Source organism: Anomaloglossus baeobatrachus, chromosome 8 (genome assembly GCF_048569485.1).
Source record: "Anomaloglossus baeobatrachus isolate aAnoBae1 chromosome 8, aAnoBae1.hap1, whole genome shotgun sequence".
NCBI lineage: Eukaryota > Metazoa > Chordata > Amphibia > Anura > Aromobatidae > Anomaloglossus > Anomaloglossus baeobatrachus.
Genome location: NC_134360.1, coordinates 51772068 through 51785686, shown reverse-complemented (window position 1 = coordinate 51785686; position 13619 = coordinate 51772068). Strand labels below are relative to the sequence as shown.

Sequence of the window (13619 nt, the reverse complement as noted above, 5' to 3'; positions counted from 1 at the left end):
TCCTCCCAGCCTCCCCCCTCCCAGCCTCCCCCAGCATCAGCCTCCCCCAGCATCAGCCTCCCTCCTCCCAGCCTCCCCCAGCATCAGCCTCCCTCAGCATCAGCCTCCCTCCTCCCAGCCTCCCCCAGTATCAGCCTCCGCCAGCATCAGCCTCCCCCCTCCTAGCCTCCCCCAGCATCAGCCTCTCTCCTCCCAGTCTCCCCCAGCATCAGCCTCCCTCAGCATCAGCCTCTCTCCTCCGAGCCTCCCGAAGCATCAGCCTCTCTCAGCATCAGCCTCCCTCAGCATCAGCCTCCCTCCTCCCAGCCTCCCCCAGCATCAGCCTCTCTCCTCCCAGCCTCCCCCCTCCCAGCCTCCCTCAGCATCAGCCTCCCTCCTCCCAGCATCAGCCTCCCTCCTCCCAGCCTCCCCCAGCATCATCCTCCCCCAGCACCAGCCTCCCCCAGCATCAGCCTCCCTCAGCGTCAGCCTCCCTCCTCCCAGCCTCCCCCTCTCTCCTCCCAGCCTCCCCCAGCATCAGCCTCCCACAGCATCAGCCTCTCTCCTCCCAGCCTCCCACAGCATCAGCCTCCCTCAGCATCAGCCTCCCTCCTCCCAGCCTCCCCCAGCATCAGCCTCCCCAAGCATCAGCCTCTCTCCTCCCAGCCTCCCCCAGCATCAGCCTCTCTCCTCCCAGCCTCCCCCACCATCAGCCTCTCTCCTCTCAGCCTCCCCCACCATCAGCCTCCCTCAGCATCAGCCTCCCTCCTCCCAGCCTCCCCCAGCATCAGCCTCCCCCCATCCCAGCCTTCCGCAACATCAGCCTCCCCCTCCCAGCCTCCCCCAGCATCATACTCTCCTCCTAGCCTCCCCCAGTATCAGCTTCTCTTCCCCCAAGTCTCCCCCAGTATCAGCCTCTCTCCTCCCACCCCATACGCAGATCTCCAGTCTGCATTAGAGACACCCCCACGCTCCTTATGAATCTTCAGCTCTGCGAGCACTTACCTGCTCCAGGGCCCGCCGTCATCTTCCTGGCTCACGTGAGTATCCTCTTCTGACACCAGCTTCCATCGCGGCGTCCACTGCGGCGTCCTGCTGTGAGCTCTGCATGTGAAATCCATACAGCATTGGACGCAGCACAGAGGAAGGAGCTGATTGGCGCGCCTGTGACCCCGGAAGTGCAGGCGCCGGCAGTTCCGGGGTCAATCAGCTCTCTGTGCCCGGCCGCTGCAGTTTGTCTGCATTCGCGTCTTAATTGACGTGGATACAAATAAATAAAGTGCGCCTCTCCCCCCTCCCCCCTCCGAAAATACAGTGGATTTAATGAATGTGTAAAAAAAAAAAAAATTTTTTTTTTTTTTACTGCTAGAAGGTGCCGCCCCCTGCATCCTGCCGCCCTAGGCACGGGACCACGGGTGCCTAATGGTAAATACGGCCCTGACTATAATACTGCTCCCTAAGAATAAAATTACTATAATACTGCCCCTATGTACAAGAATATAGCTACTATAATTCTGCCCCTATGTACAAGAATATAACTACTATAATACTGCCACTGTATACAAGAATATTACTACTATAATACTGCCCCTATGAAGAAGAATATAACTACTATAATACTGCCCCCTATGTACAAGAATATAACTACTATAATACTGCTCCCTAAGAATAAAATTACTATAATACTGCCCCTATGTACAAGAATATAGCTACTATAATACTGCCCCTATGTACAAGAATATAGCTACTATAATTCTGCCCCTATGTACAAGAATATAGCTACTATAATTCTGCCCCTATGTACAAGAATATAACTACTATAATACTGCCACTGTATACAAGAATATTACTACTATAATACTGCCCCTATGAAGAAGAATATAACTACTATAATACTGCCCCTATGTACAAGAATATAACTACTATAATACTGCTCCCTAAGAATATAACTACTATAATACTGCCCCTATGTACAATAATATAGCTACTATAATACTGCCCCTATGTACAAGAATATAGCTACTATAATTCTGCCCCTATGTACAAGAATATAACTACTATAATACTGCCCCTATGTACAAGAATATAACTACTATAATACTGCCCCTATGTACAAGAATATAACTACTATAATACTGCCCCTATGTACAAGAATATAACTACTATAATTCTGCCCCTATGTACAAGAATATAACTACTATAATACTGCCCCTATGTACAAGAATATAACTACTATAATACTGCCCCTATGTACAAGAATATAACTACTATAATACTGCCCCTATGTACAAGAATATAACTACTATAATACTGCCCCCTATGTACAAGAATATAACTACTATAATACTGCTCCTATGTACAAGAAAATAACTACTATAATACTGCCCCTATGTACAAGAATATAACTACTATAATACTGCTCCTATGTAGAAGAATATAACTTCTATAATACTGCCCCTATGTACAAGAATATAACTACTATAATACTGCCCCTATGTACAAGAATATAACTACTATAATACTGCCCCTATGTACAAGAATATAACTACTATAATACTGCCCCTATGTACAAGAATATAACTACTATAATACTGCCCCCTATGTACAAGAATATAACTACTATAATACTGCCCCTATGTACAAGAATATAACTACTATAATACTGCCCTCTATGTACAAGAATATAACTACTATAATACTGCCCCCTATGCACAAGAATATAACTACTATAATACTGCCCCCTATGTACAACAATATAACTACTATAATACTGCTCTTATGTAGAAGAATATAACTTCTATAATACTGCCCCTATGTACAAGAATATAACTACTATAATACTGCCCCTATGTACAAGAATATAACTACTATAATACTGCCCTTATGTACAAGAATATAACTACTATAATACTGCCCCTATGTACAAGAATATAACTACTATAATACTGCCCCCTAAGAATATAACTACTATAATACTGCCCCTATGTACAAGAATATAACTACTATAATACTGCCCCTATGTACAAGAATATAACTACTATAATACTGCCCCCTAAGAATATAACTACTATAATACTGCCCCTATGTACAAGAATATAACTACTATAATACTGCCCCTATGTACAAGAATATAACTACTATAATACTGCCCCTATGTACAAGAATATAGCTACTATAATACTGCCCCTATGTACAAGAATATAGCTACTATAATACTGCCCCTATGTACAAGAATATAACTACTATAATACTGCCCCAATGTACAAGAATGTAACTACTATAATACTGCCCCAATGTACAAGAATATAACTACTATAATACTGTCCCTATGTACAAGAATATAGCTACTATAATACTGCCCCTATGTACAAGAATATAACTACTATAATACTGCCCCAATGTACAAGAATATAACTACTATAATACTGTCCCTATGTACAAGAATATAACTACTATAATACTGCTCCTATGTACAAGAATATAAATACTATAATACTGCCCCTATGTACAAGGATATAACTACTATAATACTGCCCCTATGATGAAGAATCCATCTCTGATCAGATAGGGATATGTTCATATTTGGGGTCTTCACTCTTTTACATTAGGTTATGATGGCCTGTAGCAGTGTTTGGTATTTATCTCTTATATTGTGTATTTCTTTGCACATTTGATTACTATTTCCTCATTGTTATTTTTCTGCATTTTCTGTGACTTTCTGTGATCGCGGTCAGGAATAATGATGTGAATGTTTGTTTTTTTCCTGCAGATCTTGATTCATTCCAGACCCGGCCCCGCAGTACGGTGTATGTACGGGAGGGACAGGGGATGGTGCTGCTGTGCGGTCCTCCTGCTCATTCTGGAGGTGAATCCTCACTGATTACTTATAACGGAGCGCCCTCTGCTGTTAATTTTCTGCATTGAATAATTTTATATGGTTTGAGAACCAATAAATAAAGAATAAACGGCATATCATCCTCTTTTTAATGCATAGAATTTATTGTTTATAAATATTAAGGTTATTATAACTCACACATTTTTCAATTAATTTAAACACTATTGTGCAGAGCAAATTTCTTCTTTTATATCAATCATTTCATCAATATATCTGGATAGGAATAAAATAAGATTAGATATAACTCTTCCATGGACACAAATAGACAAGGAGTCCGTAAAAAAGTACAAACAATCTGGGTGCAACCCACCTAAAACGTCGTTTTTTGGAGCAGGGTAGAATATCCAGACGCAATCAGCGTGAAATCCTCTAAATATTTAGGTTTTTTTGGTCGGGTTTAGATGATGAGATTCCTACTTTTGAACAGTGTATGAACAACCAGGGGCGACACGATCACAGTCGCAGGGATTGCTATTGAGGCCGGGCCCAGGGGATCAGGGGGCCCGAGGACCTCAGCAAATGGTGCCAGGCCATGATACCCCTATGGGGCCCAGTGCCAGCGCTGGCACAAGGCCCCTTTCAATTGTCAATCGCAGACGCCGATACAATTGAAAGCAATGATGAAAGATTGAGCGGAGCACTTCCTCTCTCATCATTCTCCCACTGTGTCTGCGGCGCTCTGACGTGTCAGTACAGCGGAGCTCGATGACGTCACTACTGCGCGCCGATGTGCTGAGCGGCAGAACAGTGGGGACACTGAGGAGACCGGAGCAGCTGGGGAACGAGGAGAAGTGAGTATGTATTTAATCACGGTGGCCAGACAACTATGGGGGTGCAATAAATTATATGGGGTGCATTAAATTATATGCAGGACTATGGGGGTGTGCATTACAATACATGGAGGGCTCTGGGGAGGGTATTTTAATATATGGAGGACTATGGGGTGCATTTAATACATGGAGGTCTATCGGGGTGCATTAAATTATATGTAGGACTATGGGGAGTGTATTATAATATATGGAGGACTATGGGGAGTGTATTATAATATATGGAGGACTATGGGGAGTGTATTATAATATATGGAGGACTATGGGGAGTGTATTATAATATATGGAGGACTATGGGGTGTGTATTATAATATATAGAGGACTATGAGGAGTGTATTATAATATATGAAGGACTATGGGGCGTGTATTATAATATATAGAGGACTATGAGGAGTGTATTATAATATATGAAGGACTATGGGGCGTGTATTATAATATGTGGAGGACTATGGGGAGTGTATTATAATATATGGAGGACTATGGGGAGTGTATTATAATATATAGAGGACTATGAGGAGTGTATTATAATATATGAAGGACTATGGGGCGTGTATTATAATATATAGAGGACTATGAGGAGTGTATTATAATATATGAAGGACTATGCGGAGTGTATTATAATATATGGAGGACTATGGGGGTGCATTATAATATATGGAGGACTATGGGGAGTGTATTATAATATATGGAGGACTATGGGGCGTGTATTATAATATATGAAGGACTATGGCGTGTGCATTATAATATATGGAGGACTATGGCGTGTGCATTATAATATATGGAGGACTATGAGGAGTGTATTATAATATATGGAGGGCTATGGCGTGTGCATTATAATATATGGAGGACTATGAGGAGTGTATTATAATATATGGAGGACTATGAGGAGTGTATTATAATATATGGAGGACTATGGGGAGTGTATTATAATATAGGGAGGACTATGAGGAGTGTATTATAATATATGGAGGACTATGAGGAGTGTATTATAATATATGGAGGACTATGGGGAGTGTATTATAATATAGGGAGGACTATGAGGAGTGTATTATAATATATGGAGGACTATGAGGAGTGTATTATAATATATGGAGGACTATGGGGAGTGTATTATAATATATGAAGGACTATGCGGAGTGTATTATAATATGTGGAGGACTATGGGGAGTGCATTATAATATATGAAGGACTATGGGGGTGTATTATAATATATGAAGGACTATGGCGTGTGCATTATAATATATGGAGGACTATGGGTGTGCATTATAATATATGGAGGACTATGGGGAGTGTATTATAATATAGGGAGGACTATGGGGAGTGTATTATAATATAGGGAGGACTATGGGGAGTGTATTATAATATAGGGATATAGGGAGGACTATGGGGAGTGTATTATTATATAGGGAGGACTATGGGGATTGTATTATAATATATGGAGGACTATGAGGAGTGTATTATAATATAGGGAAGACTATGGGGAGTGCATTATAATATATGGAGGACTATGGGGAGTGTATTATAATATAGGGATATAGGGAGGACTATGGGGAGTGTATTATTATATAGGGAGGACTATGGGGACTGTATTATAATATATGGAGGACTATGGGGAGTGTATTATAATATAGGGAGGACTATGGGGAGTGTATTATAATATAGGGAGGACTATGGGGAGTGTATTATAATATAGGGAGGACTATGGGGAGTGTATTATAATATAGGGAGGACTATGGGGAGTGTATTATAATATATGGAGGACTATGGGGAGTGTATTATAATATAGGGAGGACTATGGGGAGTGTATTATTATATAGGGAGGACTATGGGGATTGTATTATAATATATGGAGGACTATGGGGAGTGTATTATAATATAGGGAGGACTATGGGGAGTGTATTATAATATAGGGAGGACTATGGGGAGTGTATTATAATATATGGAGGACTATGGGGAGTGTATTATAATATAGGGAGGACTATGGGGAGTGTATTATTATATAGGGAGGACTATGGGGAGTGCATTATAATATATGGAGGACTATGGGGAGTGTATTATAATATAGGGAGGACTATGGGGAGTGTATTATTATATAGGGAGGACTATGGGGATTGTATTATAATATATGGAGGACTATGAGGAGTGTAGTATAATATATGGAGGAGCATGGGGCGTGTATTATAATATATGGAGGACTATGGGGAGTGTATTATAATATATGGAGGACTATGGGGAGTTTTATAAGATATATAGAGGGCTATGGGGGTGTATTATAATACATGGAGGACTATGAGATGCATTATGTGATATGATATGAAGGATAATGGGGATGCATTAATGCATTATACTATATGGATAACTATGGGGGTGCATTATAATATATGGAGGACTGTGGGGGTGCATTATAATATATGGAGGACTGTGGGGGTGCATTATAATATTGGATATTATATTGGGATATCTGACTATGGGAAAGCTGGGTGCTGAGTGAAAGAGCCAAGTGTCAGTGTAATTGTCCTGTACCCCAAAGATGGTGGGGGCCCAGGTCCAAATTTTGCACCGGGGCCCATTGAACTCTAGTTAACGCCATTGTGAACAACTGTGATTCATTTATTACATTTACGCTAGAGAGACATGAGAGAGAACTGAAATTTCTGGAGGTCGAGGTCACAACTGAAAATGCTATTTTGAAAACTAATATTTATACAAAAGAAACAGATTAAACAGTTTATTTAATAAACAAAGTCATCATTAATGTATGAATTATAGTAACCTATTTATAAAGAAGACATTCTATGCCTTAATAAGAGACTGATGTGCTGTTTTTTTCTTTATTTATGGGATTGCGGGAATCGCTGCTGGTGCGGCTACAACGGATGTAGAATAATTAATTGTCAGGATGTTGTTAGTCATTTCTTACATGGTTTGTGACATCCTTAGTCTATAGCGCCTCCTATTGTCTGGTCACATGATCACATTAAGGTGACAGCTGAGGAGGTCGCTGCAGATCATCTTATTAATGGCTCGCCTCATATTCTAATGAGCGCGCAGCTCCAAACCCAAGTGTGACAGAGGCGAGCGGTGAGCAAGATTCTCTCTAAATCTTCATCTATACTCCCCTCTTTAAGGTACTTTGTGTTTTACTTCCTCGTCATTAAAGGGAACCTGTCATCACATTTTTCCCTATTAAACCAAAAATATCACCTTCTGCAGCTCCTGGGCTGCATTCTATGAAGGTGCACCTTGTTGCTGACCCCCCTTGCAGACCCCTAAAAGAACTGTATAAAATCTTACCGTTTCCTATGCAAATGAGTTTGGTTGGCCAGATGGGCGGGCTCTAATTCGGCTCCTGTCCCCCCTCCTGCCGCTGTTCGCCGTCCCCCAGTCATGATTTCCATGGATGACGCCACCCCCATGACCGTCCATGCTGCTGGAGTCTCGCGCAGGCGCATTTCGATGTGCCCCTATCGCGGGGCTGAGCATAAAGTTTCCCTCGCGCGAGCGCAGGTGAAGTAGTTGCGCAGACACTAGATTATGGGCAGGTAAGAGGATGACGCTGCTGGAGTCTCGCGCAGGCGCATTTCGATGTACCCCTATCGCGGGGCTGAGCATAAAGTTTCCCTCGCACGAGCGCAGGTAAAGTAGTTGCGCAGGCACTAGATTGTGGGCGGGTACGAGGATGACGCTGCTGGAGTCTCGCGTAGGTGCATTTCGCTGTGCCCCTATCGCGGGGCTGAGCATAACGTTTCCCTCGCGCGAGCACCGGTGATGTAGTTGCGCAGGCGCGAGATTATGAGCGGCGCTGTGCATGACCTCAGCAGCGTCATCCTCATACCCGCCCATAATCTAGCCTGCGCAACTACATCACCGGCGCTCGCGCGAGGGAAACTTTATGCTCAGCCCTGCGATAGTGGTTCAGCAAAATGCGCCTGCGCGAGACTCCAGCAGAGTGGACGACCACGGGGTCGTCGTCATCCATGGAAATCATGACTAAGGGATGGCGAACAGCGGCAGGAGGGGGGACAGGAGCCGAATTAGAGCCAACAAAACTCATTTGCATAGGAAACTGTAAGATTTTATAAAGTTCTTTTTAGGGGTCTTCAAGGGGGGCCAGCAACAAGGTGCACCTTCATGGAATGCAGCCCAGGAGCTGCAGAAGGTGATATTTTTGGTTTAATGGGGAAAAAAACTGGTGACAGGTTCCCTTTGAGATATCTGTTTGCTGTCAGGCTGAAAAAATAATGTTTGATACATCTGAACATTTGTTACAATTGTATCTAGTTTGGAAAGTCCTCAGCTGTGCAGATCTCACCAGCACTGATACATTGTATGTATCATCCTGGGGACATGGCTGATTAGTTTACACACTGAGGACGCTGGATACAATTGTATCAATCTATAATAGTAATTTATTTATTTATATTTCTATAGCGCCAACATAGTCCGCAGCACTTTGTATTATCTGTACATGTCCCCATTAAATTGCAAAGTAACACACAGGATGAGAGAGGGTCCGGCTCACGAGCTTACAATGTACAAGGAAATAGGGGGCACAATAAGTAGAATGTGCTGCCATGTATAGTCCGGCCATCATTATAATAAATAGCGGTACTATGGTATAAAGGTGCAGGATCCGTCATCAGAAAGGATCTGAATACAGTTACAAAGTGTTTTTGGGTGCATAGAGGGTATGGAGACAGATTAATTACAAGGACCAACTTCTGTGTAAAATTTAGAAAGAGGTAATAGGGGAGAGTTAGATTAGTGAAGTGGGGGTGATTGGCCTGTCTAATATTTTTTTGGAGCATGCTTAAAAAAGGAGGACTAGGTATTAGTCCGATCATCTGGGTAGTACATTCAGAAGTCTTGGAGACGGAGATGCGAGGCTTGGATGATGGAGGATGTTAGTCTGAGATCAGTCACAGAATATAGAGAACGGGTATAGTTATAGACAGATGAGGGAGAAGATGTAGGGTGGTGAAGAATTGTGGAGAGCTTTGTGGGTGAGAGAGATAAGTTTATATTGTATTCTGTAGCAGATGGGTAACCAGTGCAATGACTGGCACAGGGTGGAGGCATCGGTGTAGCTGCTGGACAGAATTAAAACCCTGGCTGCTGCATTCAGGACAAATTGGAGAGGAGAAAGCTTGGTTAGAGGGAGACCGATTAGTAGAGAGTTGCAGTAGTACAGATGAGAATGAATTAGAGCCATAGTAAGAGTTTTTAGAGTTTCAAAAGTGAGAACAGGTCGGATTCTGGATAGGTTTTTATGATGCAGTTGACATGAGCGAGTAAGTGATTGGACATGTAGAATAAAGGAACGTTGTGAAATATGACCCCAGACAGCGAGCGTGCCGCTGGGAGATGTGGTTGAAAAACCCAAGCAATTGCTATATCTGAAATAGACAAAAAGGAGACTTATATGCCAAAGCTTTAAACTACTAAAAGAAAAAATATATATATAACAATTTTTTAGATGTTTTGCATATCAAAATGGACATTTTCATACCTGCCCAGTAGCCACGTCACAGCAATCTCATGGTAATGGGTCGTACTCTATTTTACTACCTCTGAGGAACCCCAACAGTAAGAAGGAGGGCCTAGGACTGAGCCTTGAGGAGCCCCAATAGTAAGGAGGAGGGGGCCTAGGACTGAGCCCTGTGGATCCCAAATAGTAAGGAGGAGAGGACCTAGGACTGAGTCCTGAGGAACCCCAATAGTAAGGAAGACCAGGCCTAGCTATGACTGAGCCTTGAGGAACCCCAACAGTAAGGAGGAGGGGGCCTAGGACTGAGCCTTGAGGAACCCTTATAGTAATAAGGAGGCGGCCTAGAACTGAGCCCTGAGGAGCACCAACAGTAAGGAGGAGGGGGCCTAGGACTGAGCCTTGAGGAACCCCAACAGTAAGGAGGGGGGCCTAGGACTGAGCCCTGTGGAGCACCAACAGTAAGAAGGAGGGCCTAGGACTGAGCCTTGAGGAACCCCAATAGTAAGGAGGAGGGGGCCTAGGACTGAGCCCTGTGGATCCCAAATAGTAAGGAGGAGGGGGCCTAGGACTGAGCCCTGAGGAGCACCAACAGTAAGGAGGAGCAGGCCTAGCTAGGACTGAGCCTTGAGGAACCCCAACAGTAAGGAGGAAGGGGCCTAGGACTGAGCCCTGAGGAACCCTGATAGTAAGGGGAAGATTAGAGGAATAAGAGCCAGAAAAGAAAACAGTGAAGGAGTGGTCAGAGAAGTAGGAGGAGAACAAGGAGACAGTGGTGTCCTAAGATGAAGCTAAGAACAGGAGGAGGTCAGGGCAGCTTCTCTGAGAATCTAAAGGCATATGTTTGTTAATGACAGCAAGCAGAGATCTTGGATCTGGAAACACTGGTTATCGAAAAATGCAGACGTTAGCTTCAATTGTACAATGTAATGCTGCCATATGTAACATGGCTACAGCAGGTGCAATGTGCTCTTGGTGGTGTGATTTTATATATGGCGGTTACATTGTGCCCCTGGTGGTGTGATGTTATACATAGCACCATTACAATGTTCTCCTGATGGTGTAATGTAATATATGGCGGCATTACATTGTGTTCCTGGTGGTGTGATGTTATATATGGCGGCATTACATTGTACTCCTGGTGGTGTGATGTTATATATGGAGGTTACATTGTGTCCTGATGGTGTGATGTGATATATGGAGGTTACATTGTCTCCTGGTGGTGTGATGTGATATATGGAGGTTACATTGTTTCCTGGTGGTGTGATGTTATATATGGAGGTTACATTGTCTCCTGGTGGTGTGATGTGATATCTGGAGGTTACATTGTCTCCTGATGGTGTGATGTGATATATGGAGGTTACATTGTGTTCCTGGTGGTGTGATGTTATATATGGAGGTTACATTGTCTCCTGGTGGTGTGATGTGATATATGGAGGTTACATTGTCTCCTGATGGTGTGATGTTATATATGGAGGTTACATTGTGTCCTGGTGGTGTGATGTGATATATGGAGGTTACATTGTCTCCTGATGGTGTGATGTTATATATGGAGGTTACATTGTGTCCTGGTGGTGTGATGTGATATATGGAGGTTACATTGTCTCCTGGTGGTGTGATGTTATATATGGAGGTTATATTGTCTCCTGGTGGTGTGATGTTATATATGGAGGTTACATTGTCTCCTGGTGGTGTGATGTGATATATGGAGGTTACATTGTGTTCCTGGTGGTGTGATGTTATATATGGAGGTTACATTGTCTCCTGGTGGTGTGATGTGATATATGGAGGTTACATTGTCTCCTGATGGTGTGATGTTATATATGGAGGTTACATTGTGTCCTGGTGGTGTGATGTGATATATGGAGGTTACATTGTCTCCTGATGGTGTGATGTTATATATGGAGGTTACATTGTGTCCTGGTGGTGTGATGTGATATATGGAGGTTATATTGTCTCCTGGTGGTGTGATGTTATATATGGAGGTTACATTGTCTCCTGGTGGTGTGATGTTATATATGGAGGTTACATTGTCTCCTGGTGGTGTGATGTTATATATGGAGGTTATATTGTCTCCTGATGGTGTGATGTGATATATGGAGGTTACATTGTGTCCTGGTGGTGTGATGTTATATATGGAGGTTATATTGTCTCCTGGTGGTGTGATGTTATATATGGAGGTTACATTGTCTCCTGGTGGTGTGATGTTATATATGGAGGTTACATTGTTTCCTGGTGGTGTGATGTGATATATGGAGGTTACATTGTCTCCTGATGGTGTGATGTTATATATGGAGGTTACATTGTCTCCTGGTGGTGTGATGTGATATATGGAGGTTACATTGTCTCCTGGTGGTGTGATGTTATATATGGAGGTTATATTGTCTCCTGGTGGTGTGATGTTATATATGGAGGTTACATTGTCTCCTGGTGGTGTGATGTTATATATGGAGGTTACATTGTTTCCTGGTGGTGTGATGTGATATATGGAGGTTACATTGTCTCCTGGTGGTGTGATGTGATATATGGAGGTTACATTGTGTCCTGGTGGTGTGATGTTATATATGGAGGTTACATTGTCTCCTGGTGGTGTGATGTGATATATGGAGGTTACATTGTCTCCTGGTGGTGTGATGTTATATATGGAGGTTACATTGTCTCCTGGTGGTGTGATGTTATATATGGAGGTTACATTGTCTCCTGGTGGTGTGATGTTATATATGGAGGTTACATTGTGTCCTGGTGGTGTGATGTTATATATGGAGGTTACATTGTCTCCTGGTGGTGTGATGTTATATATGGAGGTTACATTGTGTCCTGGTGGTGTGATGTTATATATGGAGGTTACATTGTCTCCTGATGGTGTGATGTTATATATGGAGGTTACATTGTCTCCTGGTGGTGTGATGTGATATATGGAGGTTACATTGTCTCCTGGTGGTGTGATGTGATATATGGAGGTTACATTGTCTCCTGGTGGTGTGATGTGATATATGGAGGTTACATTGTCTCCTGGTGGTGTGATGTTATATATGGAGGTTACATTGTCTCCTGGTGGTGTGATGTTATATATGGAGGTTACATTGTCTCCTGGTGGTGTGATGTTATATATGGAGGTTACATTGTCTCCTGGTGGTGTGATGTTATATATGGAGGTTACATTGTGTCCTGGTGGTGTGATGTTATATATGGAGGTTACATTGTCTCCTGGTGGTGTGATGTTATATATGGAGGTTAAATTGTCTCCTGGTGGTGTGATGTTATATATGGAGGTTACATTGTCTCCTGGTGGTGTGATGTTATATATGGAGGTTACATTGTGTCCTGGTGGTGTGATGTGATATATGGAGGTTACATTGTGTCCTGGTGGTGTGATGTGATATATGGAGGTTACATTGTCTCCTGGTGGTGTGATGTTATATATGGAGGTTAC

The 13619-nt window shown here is 42.9% G+C and overlaps 1 protein-coding gene across 5 annotated transcripts in view; it reads left to right on the top strand.

Annotated features, from left to right (window-relative positions):
* The window catches only part of LOC142249759 (contactin-4-like), a 231553-nt gene that overhangs the window by 180865 nt on the left and 37069 nt on the right, over positions 1-13619 (top strand). For all 5 annotated transcript variants that reach the window (XM_075321618.1, XM_075321616.1, XM_075321613.1 and 2 more), the window contains one exon: positions 3749-3844. In XM_075321618.1, coding sequence (XP_075177733.1) covers positions 3749-3844 — 96 coding nt within the window. The remainder of the gene's footprint in view (positions 1-3748; positions 3845-13619) is intronic.